The following is an 18,106-nucleotide window of genomic DNA, read 5'->3' on the forward strand; positions in this document are numbered from 1 at the left end:
AACGACAGACATGTGCAAAATCTTGCAAGATATCGCTACGAGCTGTCTACTATATGCCCGTATTCTGGAAAGGAACTTTTAATATTGTGAAATGAAAACTCGAGGTGAACTTATTTTTCTCTTTAGTGGCAATTTAAAGCAGGGGTCTCAAACACTAGGGCCACATGTGGCGCTCAAACACTTCGCTAGTGGCTTCCTCCATGGCTAGCCCCCAGCACATTTACATAGCACATTGCAGCCGTGGTGAAGACGGAAGACTGCCATATTGACTGGGTGAATTCTCCTCTTTTGTTTACATTTCATGTTGGTGGTGGTGGTAGTGGTGAGAAGAGAAAGATGGCACCTAATTTGTGCAGCCCGGTAGCGAGCATGGCGCAGTGCCTAAAAAAGGAAACACGAAGGAAGGAAACAACTCGATCCTTCCTCCGTGTTTATATCTGAATGGGTAGCAGAAGGCGCGACTTTCTCCAGCGCGAAAACCACGTGCACTGCCCAGCACAGGCTTTGTGGCGAACCGAAACCATCGGAGCGTGCCTCAACACGGTGGGCCAGCGTGACACCGTTGGCGAAATCATTTAATCTGAGTATTAACAGCGAGTAACAGCTCGGCGATAACGAAGTAAGCACAAGAGAACGTGCGCTAGGTGCAGTGACGATGAGTGCGGTGTCAGTGTTTTCACGTCATTAATTCACGCACTGTACAGACAACATGATCAGCCCTGCGCTGCCTTCTATGGTTTTATTCCGTCTCTCAGGCGACCTACGCTGCGCATGGCCACCGAGCCTGTGCGCCACGTAAGATTCGCCCGCGTCAGCATGGTGCAACCGCGTTGACTGAGCATGGTGCAAGTGACACTGGAACATAGTTGCTGTAACGCTGCGAGAACCATGCTGGGGGCATGCATAGCAAGTGAAACAGAAAAGGTGTTTTAATGTGCACATGCAAGCTGTTACTGTACACACATCGAACACAAAACTATTCATGTGCACATAACATCCTCATGCGCCCTGCGGGGAACAAATGTTTCGTCCATCTTCACAATAAGCAAGAGCACTGCAAAACCGTTACTGACGTGCTAGGCGTTCATCGTGGTTCCGTTCCACGTCATTCGCTGCACGACACATGGATATGCGCTCGTTCTAAGCATTGCCCAGTGGCTAACAGAAGGTTTCGTAAATGTTGCTAGGAATACAATAACTGCCAGGAGAACACTGCGTAACTAACAACGGGGTACAGACCACTGATAATAGGGAGTTTTCGAATAGAAGCCCCAGAAGTTTGGGGCCCCAAAGAAATAGCGTCAAGGCCACTGCACATGCGTAATACCCAAGCCACGTTTGGATTTTCGGTTGGGGACGTCATTTCTCGAATTTAGCGGGAGCCCTAAAGCTTGCCCCAGCAGTTTTGGGTCAGACAAACGTAATGGCACCCACTGAAGTGACATGACCAAGATTTGGGTGAGTATCCAAAGTGCCACAGACCCTATTCGAAAACATTTAGTTTGTGCTTGACCCAAAGCAAGCATACACAAAGGGCTTTGGGGCTCCAAACTTTTGAGGCCCCTATTCAAGACTCCCTATTGTCCGACACGACTCGGTCCGACACGACATGAAACCTTTCTTACGACGGGAGCTCAGGGCGTGCTGGCAGCGCCTATGGGATAACAACCAGAACAAACAGACAACAAACTACATGTTATTAAACCGATACTTGGAAATTATCCACCAGTGTCCAGATCACGCTACACACAAGTTACACTTACGAGGCTGCAGATAGGACACACACACTCTACACATTCTATAACTTTCGTCTGGCAATGACCAACTCATCTGTGAGAGGTGTGGAGATCCACTTACGGTACTCCACATTCTAGTTCAGTGTAGTGGTTTAGATGATTCGAGGAAAAAATGCTTTTTTACTGCCCGACCGACAGCAGCTACCACTACATCCTGTCATGCTTATCGACAGGGATCCACTTTTTCAACTTCAGTCACTTTTTACGTTTTTAAAAGATGTCCACAGATTTCGCCCCATATTTCGAGCTGATTCATAGCTCGACCTCTGTACAGAGGTTGCGGCTGCGACGGCCCTCTCCACCAATATTGTCATTTATTCCACCTCCATGCGTTTCACGTCACCGCCATCATTTTAGTATTTTTTAGTTTTAAGCCGCCTCAGGGCGTGGAATTTTAGGCCCCTTTACAGCCGTGCAACACTATCATTGTTCGTTCATATTACTTGAATAAGCACCATTGCTTTTTCCTCATCATTGCCCATGGCACTCACATGGCCCTTGCGCCAATAAATACCATATATCATCATCACCATCATCATCATGGGAACCAGACAGGGCTGACGCATTGTAGTACAGATTGGACGAGGGTTGTGTAAGATATTAGGTTGATATTTGGTGGTGCATGCTTACGGTGTCTTTTCAGAAAAAAGTCTTTTCAGGGCAGTGCTAGTAATGTTACCAATGTGAGAACGTATCCCAGCTCGGATCGCTTGAAATCGTTATTCCTAGATATTTCTGGTTAGAGATGGTGGTTAAGGTGCAGTGCAGTTTTGCATAGTGTAAGAAAAGTTGGACCTGTGTTTTTTATGGGCTACTGCCATGGAAAAACATTTACCAATATTTAGAAACATTTGCCATTTTTTCCCCCCACTTGTGTACATCTTCTAGTGCTCTATAAGACTTAGGTGATGGGCAGGAGGATTAATTTATTGGTAAAGTATACAGTCGTCTGTAATGAGCCCAAGTTTTACTTTTGTTGCGACTGGCAGATCATTAATGAATACTGTGAACAGTATGGGTGCTAGGATGCTGCCCTGTGGCATGCCTGACGTGACTGCTGCAGTTCTAGAGGTGGTGTCTTGTAACAGTACAATTTTTGAGTGATTGGTTAAGTAATTCTTATTACATATCGTGTATTACGTGTGGGAAATGCTCACTTTCAAATGGAAATGTCTGCCGACATTTCGGACTTTGCCTCTGACCTTCTTCACTGTGCCGGCCTTTGCAGGAACAAATTTTGCGACTGCGGTCCACTGAGAGGAGTTTTGAGTCCACTGCTCTAAACACACTTAAGGCTATCCGATAGACATCTTCAGCACTTCTATATGAATGTTAATTTTCGGTGTAATACATTGATTACTGAACGAAAAGCGGTCAAATTTTGTAATCTCAATAATGCCAAACATCACTGCAACGTCTTGAATGATTGCAAACTATTTTATCATAAGTGGGTTGCAGTACCTTGGCAGAAGTAAGATTGCCATCCTCAATTTCGGGCTCTTTTTAAAAATAATGTAGTTCATAAATTTTTTATTGACCCAATAAAAATAAGGCCTTAGCGGTCTCTATCTTTGAATTCCTAATGTCACTGCAAGCAATGTTGCTGTCTTCCTTCTTTGCCCTTGTTTCGATTTATCAAGACACAAGTGGTTTTTTGAGGGCTTGTTGGTAGGCAGTGTGATAACAATGCTGGTGAACATGTTCTGTTTAGCGTCCCTTTAAACCAAATACAGTCAGATAATTCTTTTTCATCTAGCATGAGGACAGAGATCCTGTGTAAACAAAACTTATTCCACTCCATCTGCTGAGCCTCACAGAGGCAAATAGGTCGATGTCTGCCCACTTTATTCTTATGGAGTTGCCCGCACATAATTTTCTATATCCTTTAAAAGAAGAAAAGAGACAGGCAGAGAGAAGGTTAACTACGCAGAAATGCATCTGGTGGATTATCTACACTTATAAAAAAAAATGCACAACTGCTTTCCAATACGTTACAATACTTGGACGATTTGTCACGGTTAAATTCAGGTGCTCTTCAAACACTGTTCCTATCACTCGTCAACCAACAAGCCAGTGATCACTCGTCAACCAACAAGCCAGTCTCCTGAGCACGCACTTTTAACACTCCACCCACCGGAGCCTGGATACGCATGTCATTTTAAAGCTTTTTTCACCCAGCATCGGCAAGCCAACTGCACTGCAATGTGCGTTATCATGATCAGTCAGTGCATTTTGCTGGGTTTGGAAACTCTGCATCCTGCATGTGGCTGAAATTATCAAAATCGTCAGAGTCACTAGACGACAATTCATTCACAGTGAACCATGTGGCACTGACAGCAGACAGATTGAGCTTATACACTTGTGCAATGCGTTATATTTTTTGATGGCTGATAAAGGCATCTGCAGAAATTTGAGAAAGAATGATTTAAGTCGAAAAAGAGTGGATTGGGTTTGAAACATGGGTAGCCTATTGAACCCATGTTTCAAAGCTTGATTAAAAGTATGCAGAATTCAAATTGTCTACTTGCCTTAGCTTGTTCTTGATAAGCTCCCAGCCTTTTTTCTCTTCTTTTGCATTGTTTCTCATAAGCTCTGTTATTTTCTAATTGAACCTTTGAATGACAGAGGGGAAAAGGTAACGGAAAGGGAGTGTCAACTAGGTCACACCTGGTTGGCTACCCTATGCAAGGAAACGGGAGGGAAAAATAGAGAAAGCAAGGAGGAAAAAGAACAACTGCTGTACATTATGGCCTGCTGTACCTGTGACTTAGATCTGGTTATGTTAGACTCTATGGCACTAATCTAAATTTCAGAGAGCACATTCATTGAAGCAAATGCATTCACAGCTCCAGTATGCGCCGGCCTCTGTACCGCGAGGCGCCGCCGCCGCCACCGCCGCCACCACCACCACAAGCTGTGCCACAGCATGGCTGGCGGCCAAGCCTCCCGTCACCTGAGCGGCAGCGCAACTTCCAGCCACATCTGCATCATCCCATGGCTCACCGTAACCCCGTGGGTCATCATCACCACCATGGAGGTGCTGGTGCGGCAGGTGGACAACAAACGCCACCCCGTACTGGGGCCTCCAGTGCTGTGCGCGTGGCCTGGGAGCCATCAATGGGCACCTTGCTCAGTGCTGCCAGTCCTGTGCAAGCTTTCCCTCAGGCACCCAGCTTTGTCTTCGACTTGACACAGGTTTGTTGGGCTGCGGTTGCTCGCCATTTTTGGATTTTGCACATATATATTTCAGTCTGAGTGAGTGTTGTTGTCCCCCCCCCCCCCCCACCCTCTTCTTCCAGCAGCATGGGCCTGTTGCCTGAATTAGCTGGTGGGTGGGGCTTTTTTCTCATGGTAGCAACAGTATTTCTGGAATTATTGGCTAAAGCCAGTGGTACTTAACTGAAACTGATTTCCTAGCATAATATTGCGTGGCCTCTGAGATTCTGTGCACATGACAATCTTGTATGCCATGCAACTGAACAACATGCAAGTTTATGCAGAAGTACATTTACAAAACACCAGTGCATTGAACTTCTTCTCTAGCCATTGGTCTCTGATTTACAAAATGAACCGTGGTACAGTGCAAACAAAACAAAAAGTGGTCAACTCAAAGTAGAGTGGTTCATTCATATGCAGTTTCTGCTTGTCTTTTTTTCTGTTTATTGTTTTGTGTCCATTGCTTATGTCCTGGAATTAAAAAATAGAGCGTTATGAGACCACGTGAACCTTCTCAAGTGAACACAGCCAGCCCATCCGATTCTTGCAGTTGTCATGGGCTGGTCATACTGGGCAAGTAACTTGCATTAGATATGGATCTGATAAGAACAATCATAAAAACATCAGTAAAGGTAGGAGAGTAAAGAACGTTCTTTTTACTTATTTGTTTCAGTTTTCTAGACATATTGAAGTAAAATGGTGGCATAATAACCTGTTAATTTTGTTTCACTGCAGCACTGCAATCATGATATTTTTGTTAAAAAATAAAACAAAAACAAAACATGAATCATCGTTATGAAGCAGCTGGGTTTGCTAGAGGTTTTTCATTTTGAAGTTCAAACTTCGTATGACATGAATCATTTAGAAAAGCAACTTCATGCTTTTGAGTTGGATGAAGGCTATATAAACTGGTAGCTTATACTACGCTCCTATGCATTGTTGGCAACATCTATTTCTTTAATGATGAAGAGCACTTTCAAAATAAGTGAGAGATAGTTGCATTTACACTACAGCCTTTGGCTGTTCGTGCTTTGCGGCGGTAACAAAACCTAAAATCAGCACAGATGTATAGTGTGGGTTGTGCTAACATGCTGATGACGAGAAAAATTGCGCTAAATGAATAGGGATGCACGAGGAGGACTTGCAACACACAGTGCCTTTGTTGTCTTGCCCACCCCAGAGGTGAGGAGGAGAACACTCGAGACTCTACCTTACCTTTGAGCCACTGCTGGAGAAAACTCTGCTCGGCGTTGGTGGCTGCTCTTATTGCATGGTGCACAATTTGAAAAATGTGCTTCAAAAATTGTTTGACCACTGGCGCCGGCTGATGTTTCAATTTGTCATCCTTTGTGGCAGCAATGAAGTTTTGCTATAAAGAAATTACGAACACGTGCCCTTTGTTACATTGAAGTTATAATACATGGGGTTTTACAGACATGGAAACAATGAAAAGATAGATACTTTGTGATGTTTGTTGCAGCGAGGTTTAGCTGTGCCCATCCACATGCTGACCCCAAGGTCTCGGTTTGGCCGTAGTGGTCGCATTTTGGTGGAGGTGAAATAGTAGAGGCCCATGCACTGTGCAATGTCAGTGCACGTTAAAGAACACAACATAGTAAAAATATTTTGAGCTCTCCATGACTGCCCGCCATATGAGGGTTTAGACACATGAAACCCCCGATATTGTTGGGATGTTAAACCCCACATATCATCGAACCCCCAATATTATTATTGTACCTCACCCACAGAGACTTATTGGAGCATGTGACATTCAGCTGGTGATTCTTATCACACGTCATGCTCACTGGTATCTGCTCTATGCTATAGTTGTGGCATGCAGCTATGCACAGTGGTAGCGTGTATCCAATATTATATTGTCTATGCACTTGATGTAGCTGCAATGCGGGCTCGTGCTGCACCTGTTAACTCCGGCCGAGCTGCACTAGTATGTGATGAGGAACAGTTTAGGCCATTGCCAATTTGCGTTATGGATGGCACCCAAATTCAGATTGCATATTGTCAAGCTGTGTCAATTAGCTTAGTATAAATTGGTGTCTGTTAATTTGTCTATCTAGTAGTGGTGTAAAAGAGGCGTACCGCGCACTCATGGTCTAAGGAGCAATGACATGCATTTGTGAGTACTACTGTCTTAGCATACTTGTTACAAGGCTAATGTCAGATTTCGGCATGAAGTGCTTAAGGGAGCACACATATCCTCCTGAGACACAAAGGCACTTGTAGAGTACCTGTTCTTGTTACTGACCAGTGTATGTTACCACCGTGACACACATATTTTTTTCAATACCCCATTTAGATGTGAGGAGCAGGACCTCCACATGCGTGGTAGAGGTAGCTACCTTCTTATTTTTGCTATGAGAATGTGTTTGCATTGCACCAAGCAGAGATAAAGATGTAATATTGCGTTGCCGGTTTTCTTTGGGGGGTTGCATCCTATATTTTTGTAACATTTAATGGTATTCGAAACATGGTTTATGCTTTATTCTTGTCACCTTTGATAACACAGTGGCTCATGTTAAAGTGGTATCGGTTATCTCAAATTTACTGTAGGATTGTAAAAACAACCACTATCGTGTGGTTCCTGAGGCGTTTACTTTCATATATTAGGCATGGGTATTTCACTTAATGTGTCCAAACAAAATGCTTTCTGACCAACTTTTCAAAGTGATTGAATTGAGGTAACATTTTGGTGTACCTTCGGAGTTTGAATAATATATATTATGCAAGGGGCTATGGTCTATCTTTTAACTGATTAGTTAGTTCGAAATAATTGAGGTCTACACGTACAAAAAAATGCACGTCTTCTTTGATCATGTTCACTGTTCAGACTGCCCCACCCAACCAAATTCTCTCTGCGGGATGAAGGCAGTGCACTCTCTCCCGTCTGGGTTCGCACTCCACGGTGAGTCTGGCTCTCTTCTGTCAACGGTTTCGTTTTCGTTCACAGTTTCGAGTTCTTGGAGAAACACTTTTGTGGATTGTTATATCGTCTGGCTCTTGAAGCTGTCCTGGTTTATTACATCCTCCCCCGAAAATGAGTTGTGATCATTTTACACGTGTCTCCAAAGGGAAGAAGAGTTGTACCGGACGTCACAGAGTGATTCCAGTGGACAATTTTTTACGGTGCAAGAACGCACTGCTCTGTCACGGCCTTTGAAAACTTGACTCTTCCTGTTTTCCACATACGTGGCTTGGTGTGGTCCTCATGTACAATCACAATGTCATCTACCGTGAGGAAGTTGTCCTGTCTTGACGGTATTAGATGGGCTGAGTGCAACTGTAGCAGGTATTTCTTTTGCCATCTTTTTTAGAAGGCGTTGACAAGTGATCGTCGGTACTTCCAGTGCTGGTTAATATAAGCTGATGTAGAAGTGGGAACAGCACTTGACGTGGAAGCAGGGAAACTGTTTCAAGATAAGATAGTGTCAGCACTAATGCCTCACTTGGCTCCTCTACCACATAAGTAAGCGGGCGCGAGTTTATCGTTGCCTCCACGTTCGCCAAAACTGTAGTGAGCTCCTCAAAGAACGGGCTTTGACGCCCAAGAACTTTTTGAAGGGATACCTTCACGGACTTTACCATTCACTCCCACAACCTCCCCATCGAGCTGCCTTTTCTACTATGAATTTTCACGTGATGCACTGAGAGCCGCAGTAGTATTGAATGTCACCACTGCGATAGAGGTGAATTTCTTTGAATTTCTTTTGATGCCTTCTTGAACGTCAAAGCGTTATCGCTGTAAACTGTCTGCGGCAGACCCCTGCGTGCCACGAAGCGTTGGAGGGCCAACAGAAAACATTCATTTGAGAGGCTGGAAACTAACTTTAAGTACATGAACAAAGCGATGCAACTCTTTGTTTGACATCTTACTTTTGGTGAAAAGAGGGCTGGCGAAGTCGATCCCACTACTTGAAAAGATTTGCTGCTGTTCACTCTGTCACTTGGAAGAGGAGCCGTAGGAGCGGTCGCCGGTTTGAGTCGATGCTTTGCACAAACAGGGCATCGTGATATTACTTTCTTCACAAGCTGCCGACAACATGGAATCCAGTAACATTGGAGCCGTTCAGACATGGTGCTCAGAGCGCCTCCATGAGGAGTTCGAAGATGAGCTGCAACCACCGTCAATCTAGTTACGACATGATCTTTCGGCAGAAGGATTAGGTGCTTCACGTCTTCGGATACTTTCGAAAATTGAAGAAGCCCTTTCCCGCGCAGCAATCCCTGTGCGTTAAAGAAAGGCTGAAATTGTGCAATTGGTGACTTCACCACCAGGCTCTCTCCCCGAGAAAGTCTTCTAATCTCAAGCTGGTAGTATTTGCTTTCAGCAAGTCGTATCCAGTGGTTGCGGGCCTTTTGAATTAAATCCGCTGTGAGATATACTGTGTTACTTGTCTTGTGCTATTGGCAGCTTCTTACAAACGTCAAGACCCACGCAGTCACTCTAAGGAGACATGGGTAACTGCTGAACTTTCATGCCTGTAGCAAAAGGGTCACTTCGGTTATTCCTGTATGTAACTGAACTGCCTTCTTCCTCTTTTCGTTGTCAGTTTCATCGCTCTGACACGAATCAAATTCTTTTGGGGGCCAGAATTGCAAACTCTTGTTGCAGCCAATTCTGGCCTTTCCACCAAAGCGTGTTATCTGCGAGGTACTCGGCACGCATCCCTCGTGTCAGGCAGTCAGCGGGGTTATCGGTACCTGGGCAATGCCTCCAACTTTCTGGGCTGCTTAAACTCTCTTTCATTCACCTTTTTTTCGACAAACTGCTTCCATTGCTTGGCCATGCCTCTTACCCAACAGTGTGTGATCGTTAAATCTGACCAAAAATGCACTGCAGTTATTTGATCAAGGACACTATGAAGGTATTTAGCCATTTATACTTCAATTAGGACAACCGGGGTAGAGACATCGCCTTTAGCGAGGCCACTTGGGACCTCGCTGAAGGTTTGGTTTGAGTTCATCTTTTCGCTGTCATCTTGCGTCCATAAGTACAAACAGTCACTGTAAGCTTTTGGGCTTGCATAGCAAAATATGTGTAGCTGACGGTTAGCCTCGCAATCTCCATATGCAACGGGAGAAAGAAAGCTGTTTCAAGTTAGCCAAATCTGAGCACCAGCTGTTCCACTCTTGCTCTAGATCGTCCCACAGTTGCTCATCCCAGCCAACTCCTCTCTCCCAAAGGCACTGAAAGAGCACTTTAGCTCGTACCACAAAAGGCGCTACTAGTCCCAAAGGGTCGAAGATCCTCGCTGATGCCTGTAGGACTGCACATTTTGTGCTGACTGCTATGATCAAAACGGGAGCGGCTGATATGGACATCTCGTCTTTAGTCGGTGTCCACAAAAGCCCCAGTACTTTTTGTGGCTCGTTCGATGTGCTGCTTTGCTGGCCAATGTCATCCTAACTTCTTCGGAACTGGATGACCACTTTTTAGGCACATTTCAGCATCAGTCACTATCTTGTTAGCTTCTGAAGCTATCTTGAACGCCTCATCCTCAGCAGTTGCTCCAGATACCAAGTCGTCCACGTGGAAAGTCTTTGAGTAAGCACGTTGTTTCTTGAAGACTGTCGCCCTGGCTTTCCAAGTGGCGAAGGGAAACAGCGTTTAGCAGGTAGGGGCTCGCCGTAGTACTCTTTGAATTCTTCATTTCTCTATATTTGGAAGGACATCAGGATTGCTGAGTACTTCGCTGTACCAAAGGAATCTTAGAGCATCCCTGCTCTAAGCTGATTTTGACTAAAGCTTTCTCGGTGTCTGCCACGAGAGCAACCGGGTGTAGGCGAAAACGCAGCAGAATACGTACCATGTCGCTAATGAGCTTTGGCCCTTCATCCAAATGTTCATTTCGGGACGACTGTTCTGTTGCGCGAGAAGAAGCATCAAATTCCATGCAAAGTTTCGTTGCCTTTGAGTTAGGATGACCGGCTAGTGAGGCATATAGTATAAGTGCTCAGATGCTACTTCATTGTTTACTCTTTTGGCTTGATGTAGCTTCTGATGGCCATGTCATATTCTTCCACGGGCTCTGTGCTGCCGGCACAACTTCTTTGTTAAACTTCTCAGCTGTTTCATAGCCATTTCTCGGTTATCTGCCAAATTGCTGGAAGTTTCTTTCCATGGAAGTGACACCTCATAGCGGTCACCTTTTGTCTCCATGCTGCTCAGAGTATAGTTGTCGCAGTCATGCTTTACATTCTCTTCATTGCTGATTCCAATGGCGTCCAGCTCCTAAATCTTTTGTAGCATAGTTTCTTCTTTGGTATCACTTCCTAGACCAATCTTTAGGATGCAAATATTTGGCACCATGCTCAGAGAGCTGTTGAAGCTGAACAGACCCTGGAATGTCCAACCAAACTTTATGTCGATTGCTGCTAAACCGTTGTCGTCTGCACAGCGTCGGACTTTTCCTGGCAACAACTTCCACAAATGATCTGCTCGAATCAACTGAGCGATTCCTGGAACCGCTGGCATTCCTAGATAAATGAGCTTGATAAGTCCTCCACAACTCTCGATTTCTTTCACGAAGGCAAGGTCAACTGGAACAGATGCCATGTCTTTGCAAATGAAAGGAACCTCTTTGCCCTCAACGGTTGTTTCACTGTCGCTGTATAGACTCCGCAAGGGAAGTTCAACGATTCAGACTATTTTCGTTTACACAGCCGTCGTTCTGAAGGTGTTTAGGTGGAAGTCCTTATGCTCAAAACACACAGGTTAAGCGTTTTAAAGACGTCTGCTCTAATGAATGTCTTCTGACTGCTGCCATCCAAAACACCACGAATATATCCACATTGGTTACCGCCCACGGCCCAAGTGCGAAAAATTTGCAGAGTGGCTTCTTTGTTTGCTTATTTTTCAGCGGCCGCGTGTACATTAGTAGCGGTAACTTTTTTCACGACTTCTTGTGGACGATCATTCTTTGCTTTCTGCCAGTCGGGGTTTGTTGCATTGAAGATACATGGTGTTTGTCACATTGGGAGCACTTTACTTTCCTTTTGCATTGTTTTGACTGGTCCCCCCACAACGTACAGCAAAAGCAACGCTTGGCCCGTGCCATACAGGACTGTGTCTCGTGTTTCGTCGACTCTCAAAAGAATGACCTCCTCCCCTGCATCGGCTGCATGCTAAGCACCGCAATGCTTGGCGTGCGGTTTTGTTTACTTTTTCCTCCGCTCTCTTCGGCTTTGCTCTCCTTCGTGGCATGGCCGCTTCCTGCGCGTCGTTCTCTGCTTTCTGTCTCGACAAGAAGAAATTATATAGAGTGTCTGTTAGTCTGCTCTCTACCCCTGATGTCTATGTTGCATCTGTATCTTCTGGAGATTGACTCGATGACGTTGTGCTGCGGGCTCTGCATAATTCTTTGTGGAAATCCACAACCATTTCTTTAGGAAGCTCCGAGAGGGGCGACGACACTTAACATTGCCGAATAAGACAAGTTTATGCCTAATCCCCTCACTACAAATGTGTGCCTGTTCGTGATCGTACAAGTGCCGCAGCTTGCGTGCGTCCTCCCTTGAAGCTACGCTGGGAAGAACTCTTAATTTTGCCATAAGTTCTTGTTGAATTCATTCTTTGTCTCCAAATCTTCTCTGCAATATTTCGATGGCATCCTTGTAGCAAGCGTCTGTCACCTGCATTCCTCTTATTGCTGTCGTAGCTTGTCCCATGATCAGTGACCTTAGGTATTGAAACTTCTCGATCTTCGAGAGCCCTTCGTTCTCATGCACTGCTTTACGGTAGCATTCCCAGAAGGCCTGCCATGCGGATAGCTCACTATTGAACGGTTCCAGACGCAGCTTCGGTAGCTTGACGCCATGATGGTGAGTCTGGAATGAAGTGTACCAAAAGTAGATAGTATACCGTATTTACTCGCATAATCCTCGCACTCGCGTAATCCTCGCACCCCCAACATCGGCCAACAAAAATTCGATTTTTTTTTCCTCGTGTAGTTATCGCACCCCAAAAATCGCAGCAGCAGATGTCGTCTGCTGCTTTGAGCCAATGATGAAAATAGCACCCATTAGCCTAGCGCCATCTCTTATGCATCATGCATGCTGATGAAACCCACGTGCCCATTGCAACCGGGTAAATTCTACGAAGACTCTCCTGCTACGCTGGGACCAGCTTAACAAAGGGGCCGAGAAAACACATCGGCCAGGAAAACACCCCACACACCCTCCTCTTCTCTGAGAAATCAGGCGCGCATAATTGCCCGGAAGGAAGGCATCCCGGCGAGAGATTTCCGCGCGAGCAACGGGTGGGCCACACGGTTCATGCGCCGAAGTGGACTCTCGCTCAGGAAACGGACGACTCTGGGTCAACGGCTACCTTCGGCATACGATGATAAGGTCATCGAGTTTCATCGATTTGTGATGAGGATTCGGGAGCAAAAGAACTTTCTGCTCTCACAAATTGGAAACGCGGATCAAAGTCCGCTTAACTTCGACATGCTTCCCAGCACAACGGTGGAGGAGAAGGGTGTGCAGAGTGTGCGTATTAGAACGACGGGCGCCGAGAAGCAGAGGTGCACCATCATGCTCACCGTAACAGGGGACGGGCAGAAGATGCCCCCATTTATTATTTTTAGCGGAAGACCCTCCCGAAGGCCAAGTTTCCCCCTGGAATACACGTGCGTGTACAGGAGAAAGGATGGATGACCGCCGACCTTATGGTCGACTGGGTAAAAACTGTTTGGGGACGACGCGCTGGAGCACTTCTTTACCCGTCGCTGCTGGTTGTCGACAGCTTCCGCGGTCACCTGGTCGACTCCGTTCGGGCGAAGCTGAAAGAGCTGCGGACTGACCTCGCTGTCATTCCAGGCGGTCTGACTTCGAAGTTGCAGCCTCTTGACGTATCCTTGAACAAGCCGTTCAAGGATAATGTTCGGAGGCTGTATTCGGAATAGATGGCCGAAGGCGACCACGCAATGACTCCCAGGGGCAAGACAAAGAAGCCGTCGGTAGAGATCCTTTGTTCTTAGGTAATTGAGGCATGGTCCATGATTTCGCCAGATATTATCGTCCGCAGCTTCAAAAAGACTGGGATCTCCAAGCCGTTCAAGGATAATGTTCGGAGGCTGTATTCGGAATAGATGGCCGAAGGCGACCACGCAATGACTCCCAGGGGCAAGACAAAGAAGCCGTCGGTAGAGATCCTTTGTTCTTAGGTAATTGAGGCATGGTCCATGATTTCGCCAGAAATTATCGTCCGCAGCTTCAAAAAGACTGGGATCTCCAACGCCTTGGACGGGACGGAAGACGACGTGGTCCACGAAAACGACGAGGGAGACCACGCTGAAGCTGGCGATAAGTCCGATGACGCTGCTATGAGCGACGAAGATGGCAGTCTTGACTCGGGCTCTGAGTAGTTCGCCGAAGAGACTTATTAGCTAGTGACTTTAGTCTGTGCAAATAAACCTTGATTTGGGTTGAACATGTAGTTTCATTGTAAAGGTAAGCCTTGTATCAGCACTTTTTGAAGCTTTTAGTTGCTTGTGAAAAAACTGCAATTCCTGGCCGTTTTCTATTTTTTTTCTTGCACTGTACCTTTCTGCGGGAAATTTTCCCCACGTAATTATCGCACCCCCAACTTTCCATGGGTTTTTTGGGAAAAAAAGTGCGAGGATTATGCGAGTAAATACGGTAATTGTTCCACAACCATAAATTGAATTTTTTCCGCCTTTTTTAAAATGCACTGTGGATAGACTGTGGTCTAGATGAAGATGCGCATCTGCGGAATAGTAGTGGCGGCTGCAACCACTTGGGCGGCTGGTTTGACAGGTGACAGCAGTGGTTTCAAGCTCGGTGAGTATATATTCCCTTATTTTTGGTAAAAGGAATGTTAAGACGACACAGAAAGCAGAATTTTGTGTCCTATTTAGGGTGCTAACCATCCGTGACTGCCAAAAAAGCACGGCGGAGGCATTCCCACCTGCCTTTAATGCGCTCCCATGCAGCGATTGTGTGAGGCTTAAAATGGCACATGTAGCAAAAGATATTTAACAGGAAAGGGTACAATATCCCGGCCATGTTTTTGTTTCTTTTGCTGCTAATGAGAGATGCAAGCTTGGTTGTATAATTCTCTGACTCAATACAGAACCAAAGTTTGATCACTGAAATCCTGACACCAACCTGATGGGGTGTTTTAAAAAGAAGCGCAGTATTTGTGTCGCAGTATCTGAGTAAATTGCCCCACTATTCGAGCTATAGCATTAGCTTGCCATGGTTTGTGAAACTTCTACGGTTGTAACACTGCACGCATAGCTAAATTTGGGCACAACCTTTCAATGAGTGATTATTTTACCTTTTTGCACACTATAAAACTGATCCCATCATTTTTAGCTGAAAATATTGCAGCATCTACTCTCACTGAATTGAGAGTTCCATTGCTTATAGTTTGTAGAGTATCAGACATGTATTTCCAAGGTCAGTGGGTTGTAATCCCACTGATGGAAAGCCCCATTTTTCGACCACTTTAGGTTAGGTCATAATGTCTACACTAGTGTTTAAAAAAAACTGTTTCACCTATGTTTAGCTTGGCTGAATTTTCAGTTGGTTTTTTTACAATAAAGAAACGAGTCTCTTGCACCTTTATTCACCTCCCACCATAGTTAATTATTAGGTTGGAAGCATGACAACTTGTCGAAGACATCTCGGAGTGGTGCTTTAAAGCCTTGTTGGCTGATCTCATCTTGACTTTTCTTGTATTTATTGATTTTGTTGTATTTGCAGGCTGTTCATGATAATGTTTGTGCATCAATGCAGGACGTCCACAATTTTGTCAAAAAATGGCTGGTCAAGCCCAGGATAAAGAAAGCAGCCAATCGCGCAGGCGTCGTTGATAGAGCATCCACGAGTTGTCATCAGCGTTCGCCCAAAGAATTTGTCTAAAAATTTTTAGTATATAAAAAAAGATTTAGGTCCTTGTATCTGTGACGTGAGCTTCATTGATGCTCCTATAGTTCATAGTATGTATGAACTACAGTCGCTGCTGCTGGCGTGATCTGTAATTTTATTTGTGGGGGGAGGTGCAACCATACTTTATACATTTTCGTGTGTGTGTTTGTAGGTTTGCCTGCATATGTGTACGATACACTACACATGCAAATTATAAAAGCGTTTGAGAGGGGATTAGAACCCCCCACCCCGCCGGGCTACGCTCTGGTGGCCGCCAGTTGGCCGTATACTAATCTTCACCCGGCCGAACGTGGCCTTACAGAGGCTGACACTCGGCCAGGTAAGCAAAGGTGGTCGGCCATACGTCGGTGGTCATACCTGCCTACGTGAGGCCAGTGTCATTCCCCATACGGAGGTAGGCTTTGGCAGCCGACCTATGCTCAACGTCGGCCAGGTTGGCCAGTGACCTTAAGCCAGCGCTGTTTCGAGCACTTTTGTACCATTGGGCATTGATCAGGAGTGTTGTTTTAATGAAATAAACCAAAATCTACTTCTTGTTGCCACCAAATGTAGGTTAAGTTTGGTTTCTGGATCTGGCTGAGTATAAAAGAAAAAAATGATACGACTACGTCTACTCAGCATATTTTAGTTTAATCTACTATTGTTCTGTATCCTGTTCCAGAGACAATGTGGTTGTGGCATTCTTCTGCGTATTGAGCTGAGAGTTTTCTCAGGTTCTGGAATGTCTTTTGTCTTTGGGTTCTTGGTCAAGATAAAGCTCCAGATCCACTTCAAAAGTGGCACTGAGAATGCATTTGTTTAATATTGATAGTATGGTTGAGCCTGTGCTCTTCGTCGGTACATACGTCTTCAAAGTACTTCAAGCGGGCATTGCAGTTAATTTTTAGCTCTCCACGTTTCCTTTATGATTCTCTTTTCAACCTTTGGTCAATTTAGTAGAATATAACATTTTAAGAAAACGAATCAGTCCGTTGATCATTATTCTTTTTAACGCTGTGACATTGTCGCGTTGGTCCTGTTCAGGCAAGGTTTATTGAATGCTGATCAACAGGGCTCTTGCCAAGTGTGTCGGTCTGGCTTGCTTGCCAGAGCGGGGCGACACGTGCACTTCTTTCTTTAGTTGTCTGTGCCTTTGCATACAACCCGCTACTTCAGGCAGGTGGCAATATGTCCTTAAAAAAAGAGGGAGCACATCATCTCAATGCTGCGAGATTGTTGCAAAAAAAAACAAAGCAGTTTGGGCAATGCAAAAGGATGTAAATGGTGAAATGTGACACGTGCACAGTCAACCAATGATGAGGAAATATGGCAGTAGCAAAATTCATATGAAGCAAGAAAAATTAATGAATTGTAATAGAAATTATGAACACACAAAGTAAGGCTTCATGCACTCAACATGAACTATGTAAGAGCTCGGTTGTCTTCGTTGTGTTCGTGTTGATGATGCAGTATCCGGAACCACTTCTTAGTTGAGGTCTATCACACGGCATATCACATTACATGGACTGATGTATGTGACAAACATGGAGTCCAAACCCAAACTTGGTCTCATGTGCTGTAAGATGTCTCTGTTGCAAATGTTGTATTCTCGTGCATTGACCTCTTGCTGCAGACCAATGTGTAGCCGCGTGAGCTGGCAAGCTTCCTTGGTGCACTTTGCGAATTCTCTGGCATCGGTCCTCAACTGATCGGTGCAGTTGCAAGGAAGCATAGCGTCCAACATTGGCTGAACTTCACGGCCGTAGAGAAGGCAAACTGGTGTTAATTGTGTTGTCTCTTGAACGGCGCTGTTATAAGGAACGTCACGTAAGGTAAAATCCGATCTTATGTTTTGTGTCGGACATCAATGTACATGGAGATCATTTTTGTGACTGTCTTGTTTAGTCGCTTGAAAAGTCCGTTACCCTGCGGATGGCAAGCAGCCGTCTTTCAATGCTTACTGTTGCTTACCTGAAAAACTTCGTCCGTAAGCTGCGCAGTGAACGGTGAACTCTGTCTGTCTGTCTGTCTGTCTGTCTGTTATCACTGCAGAGGGAGCACTATGACTCGGGAAAGATGCAGCTCATGAGTCTGTGCTACTTCAGAAGCCGTGGCTGGTGGTGTTGCCTCTGTCTCTGCATAGTGTGTCAGATAGTTGGTTGCTACAATTACCCACTTGTTGC

General features: G+C 45.2%; 1 protein-coding gene across 2 annotated transcripts in view; it reads left to right on the forward strand.

Annotated features, from left to right (window-relative positions):
• The window catches only part of mura (ring finger protein murashka), a 195,311-nt gene that overhangs the window by 155,007 nt on the left and 22,198 nt on the right, over positions 1 to 18,106 (forward strand). For both annotated transcript variants that reach the window (XM_075876139.1, XM_075876140.1), the window contains one exon: positions 4,643 to 4,991. In XM_075876139.1, coding sequence (XP_075732254.1) covers positions 4,643 to 4,991 — 349 coding nt within the window. The remainder of the gene's footprint in view (positions 1 to 4,642; positions 4,992 to 18,106) is intronic.

Source organism: Rhipicephalus microplus, chromosome X (genome assembly GCF_043290135.1).
Source record: "Rhipicephalus microplus isolate Deutch F79 chromosome X, USDA_Rmic, whole genome shotgun sequence".
Taxonomy (NCBI): Eukaryota; Metazoa; Arthropoda; class Arachnida; order Ixodida; family Ixodidae; genus Rhipicephalus; species Rhipicephalus microplus.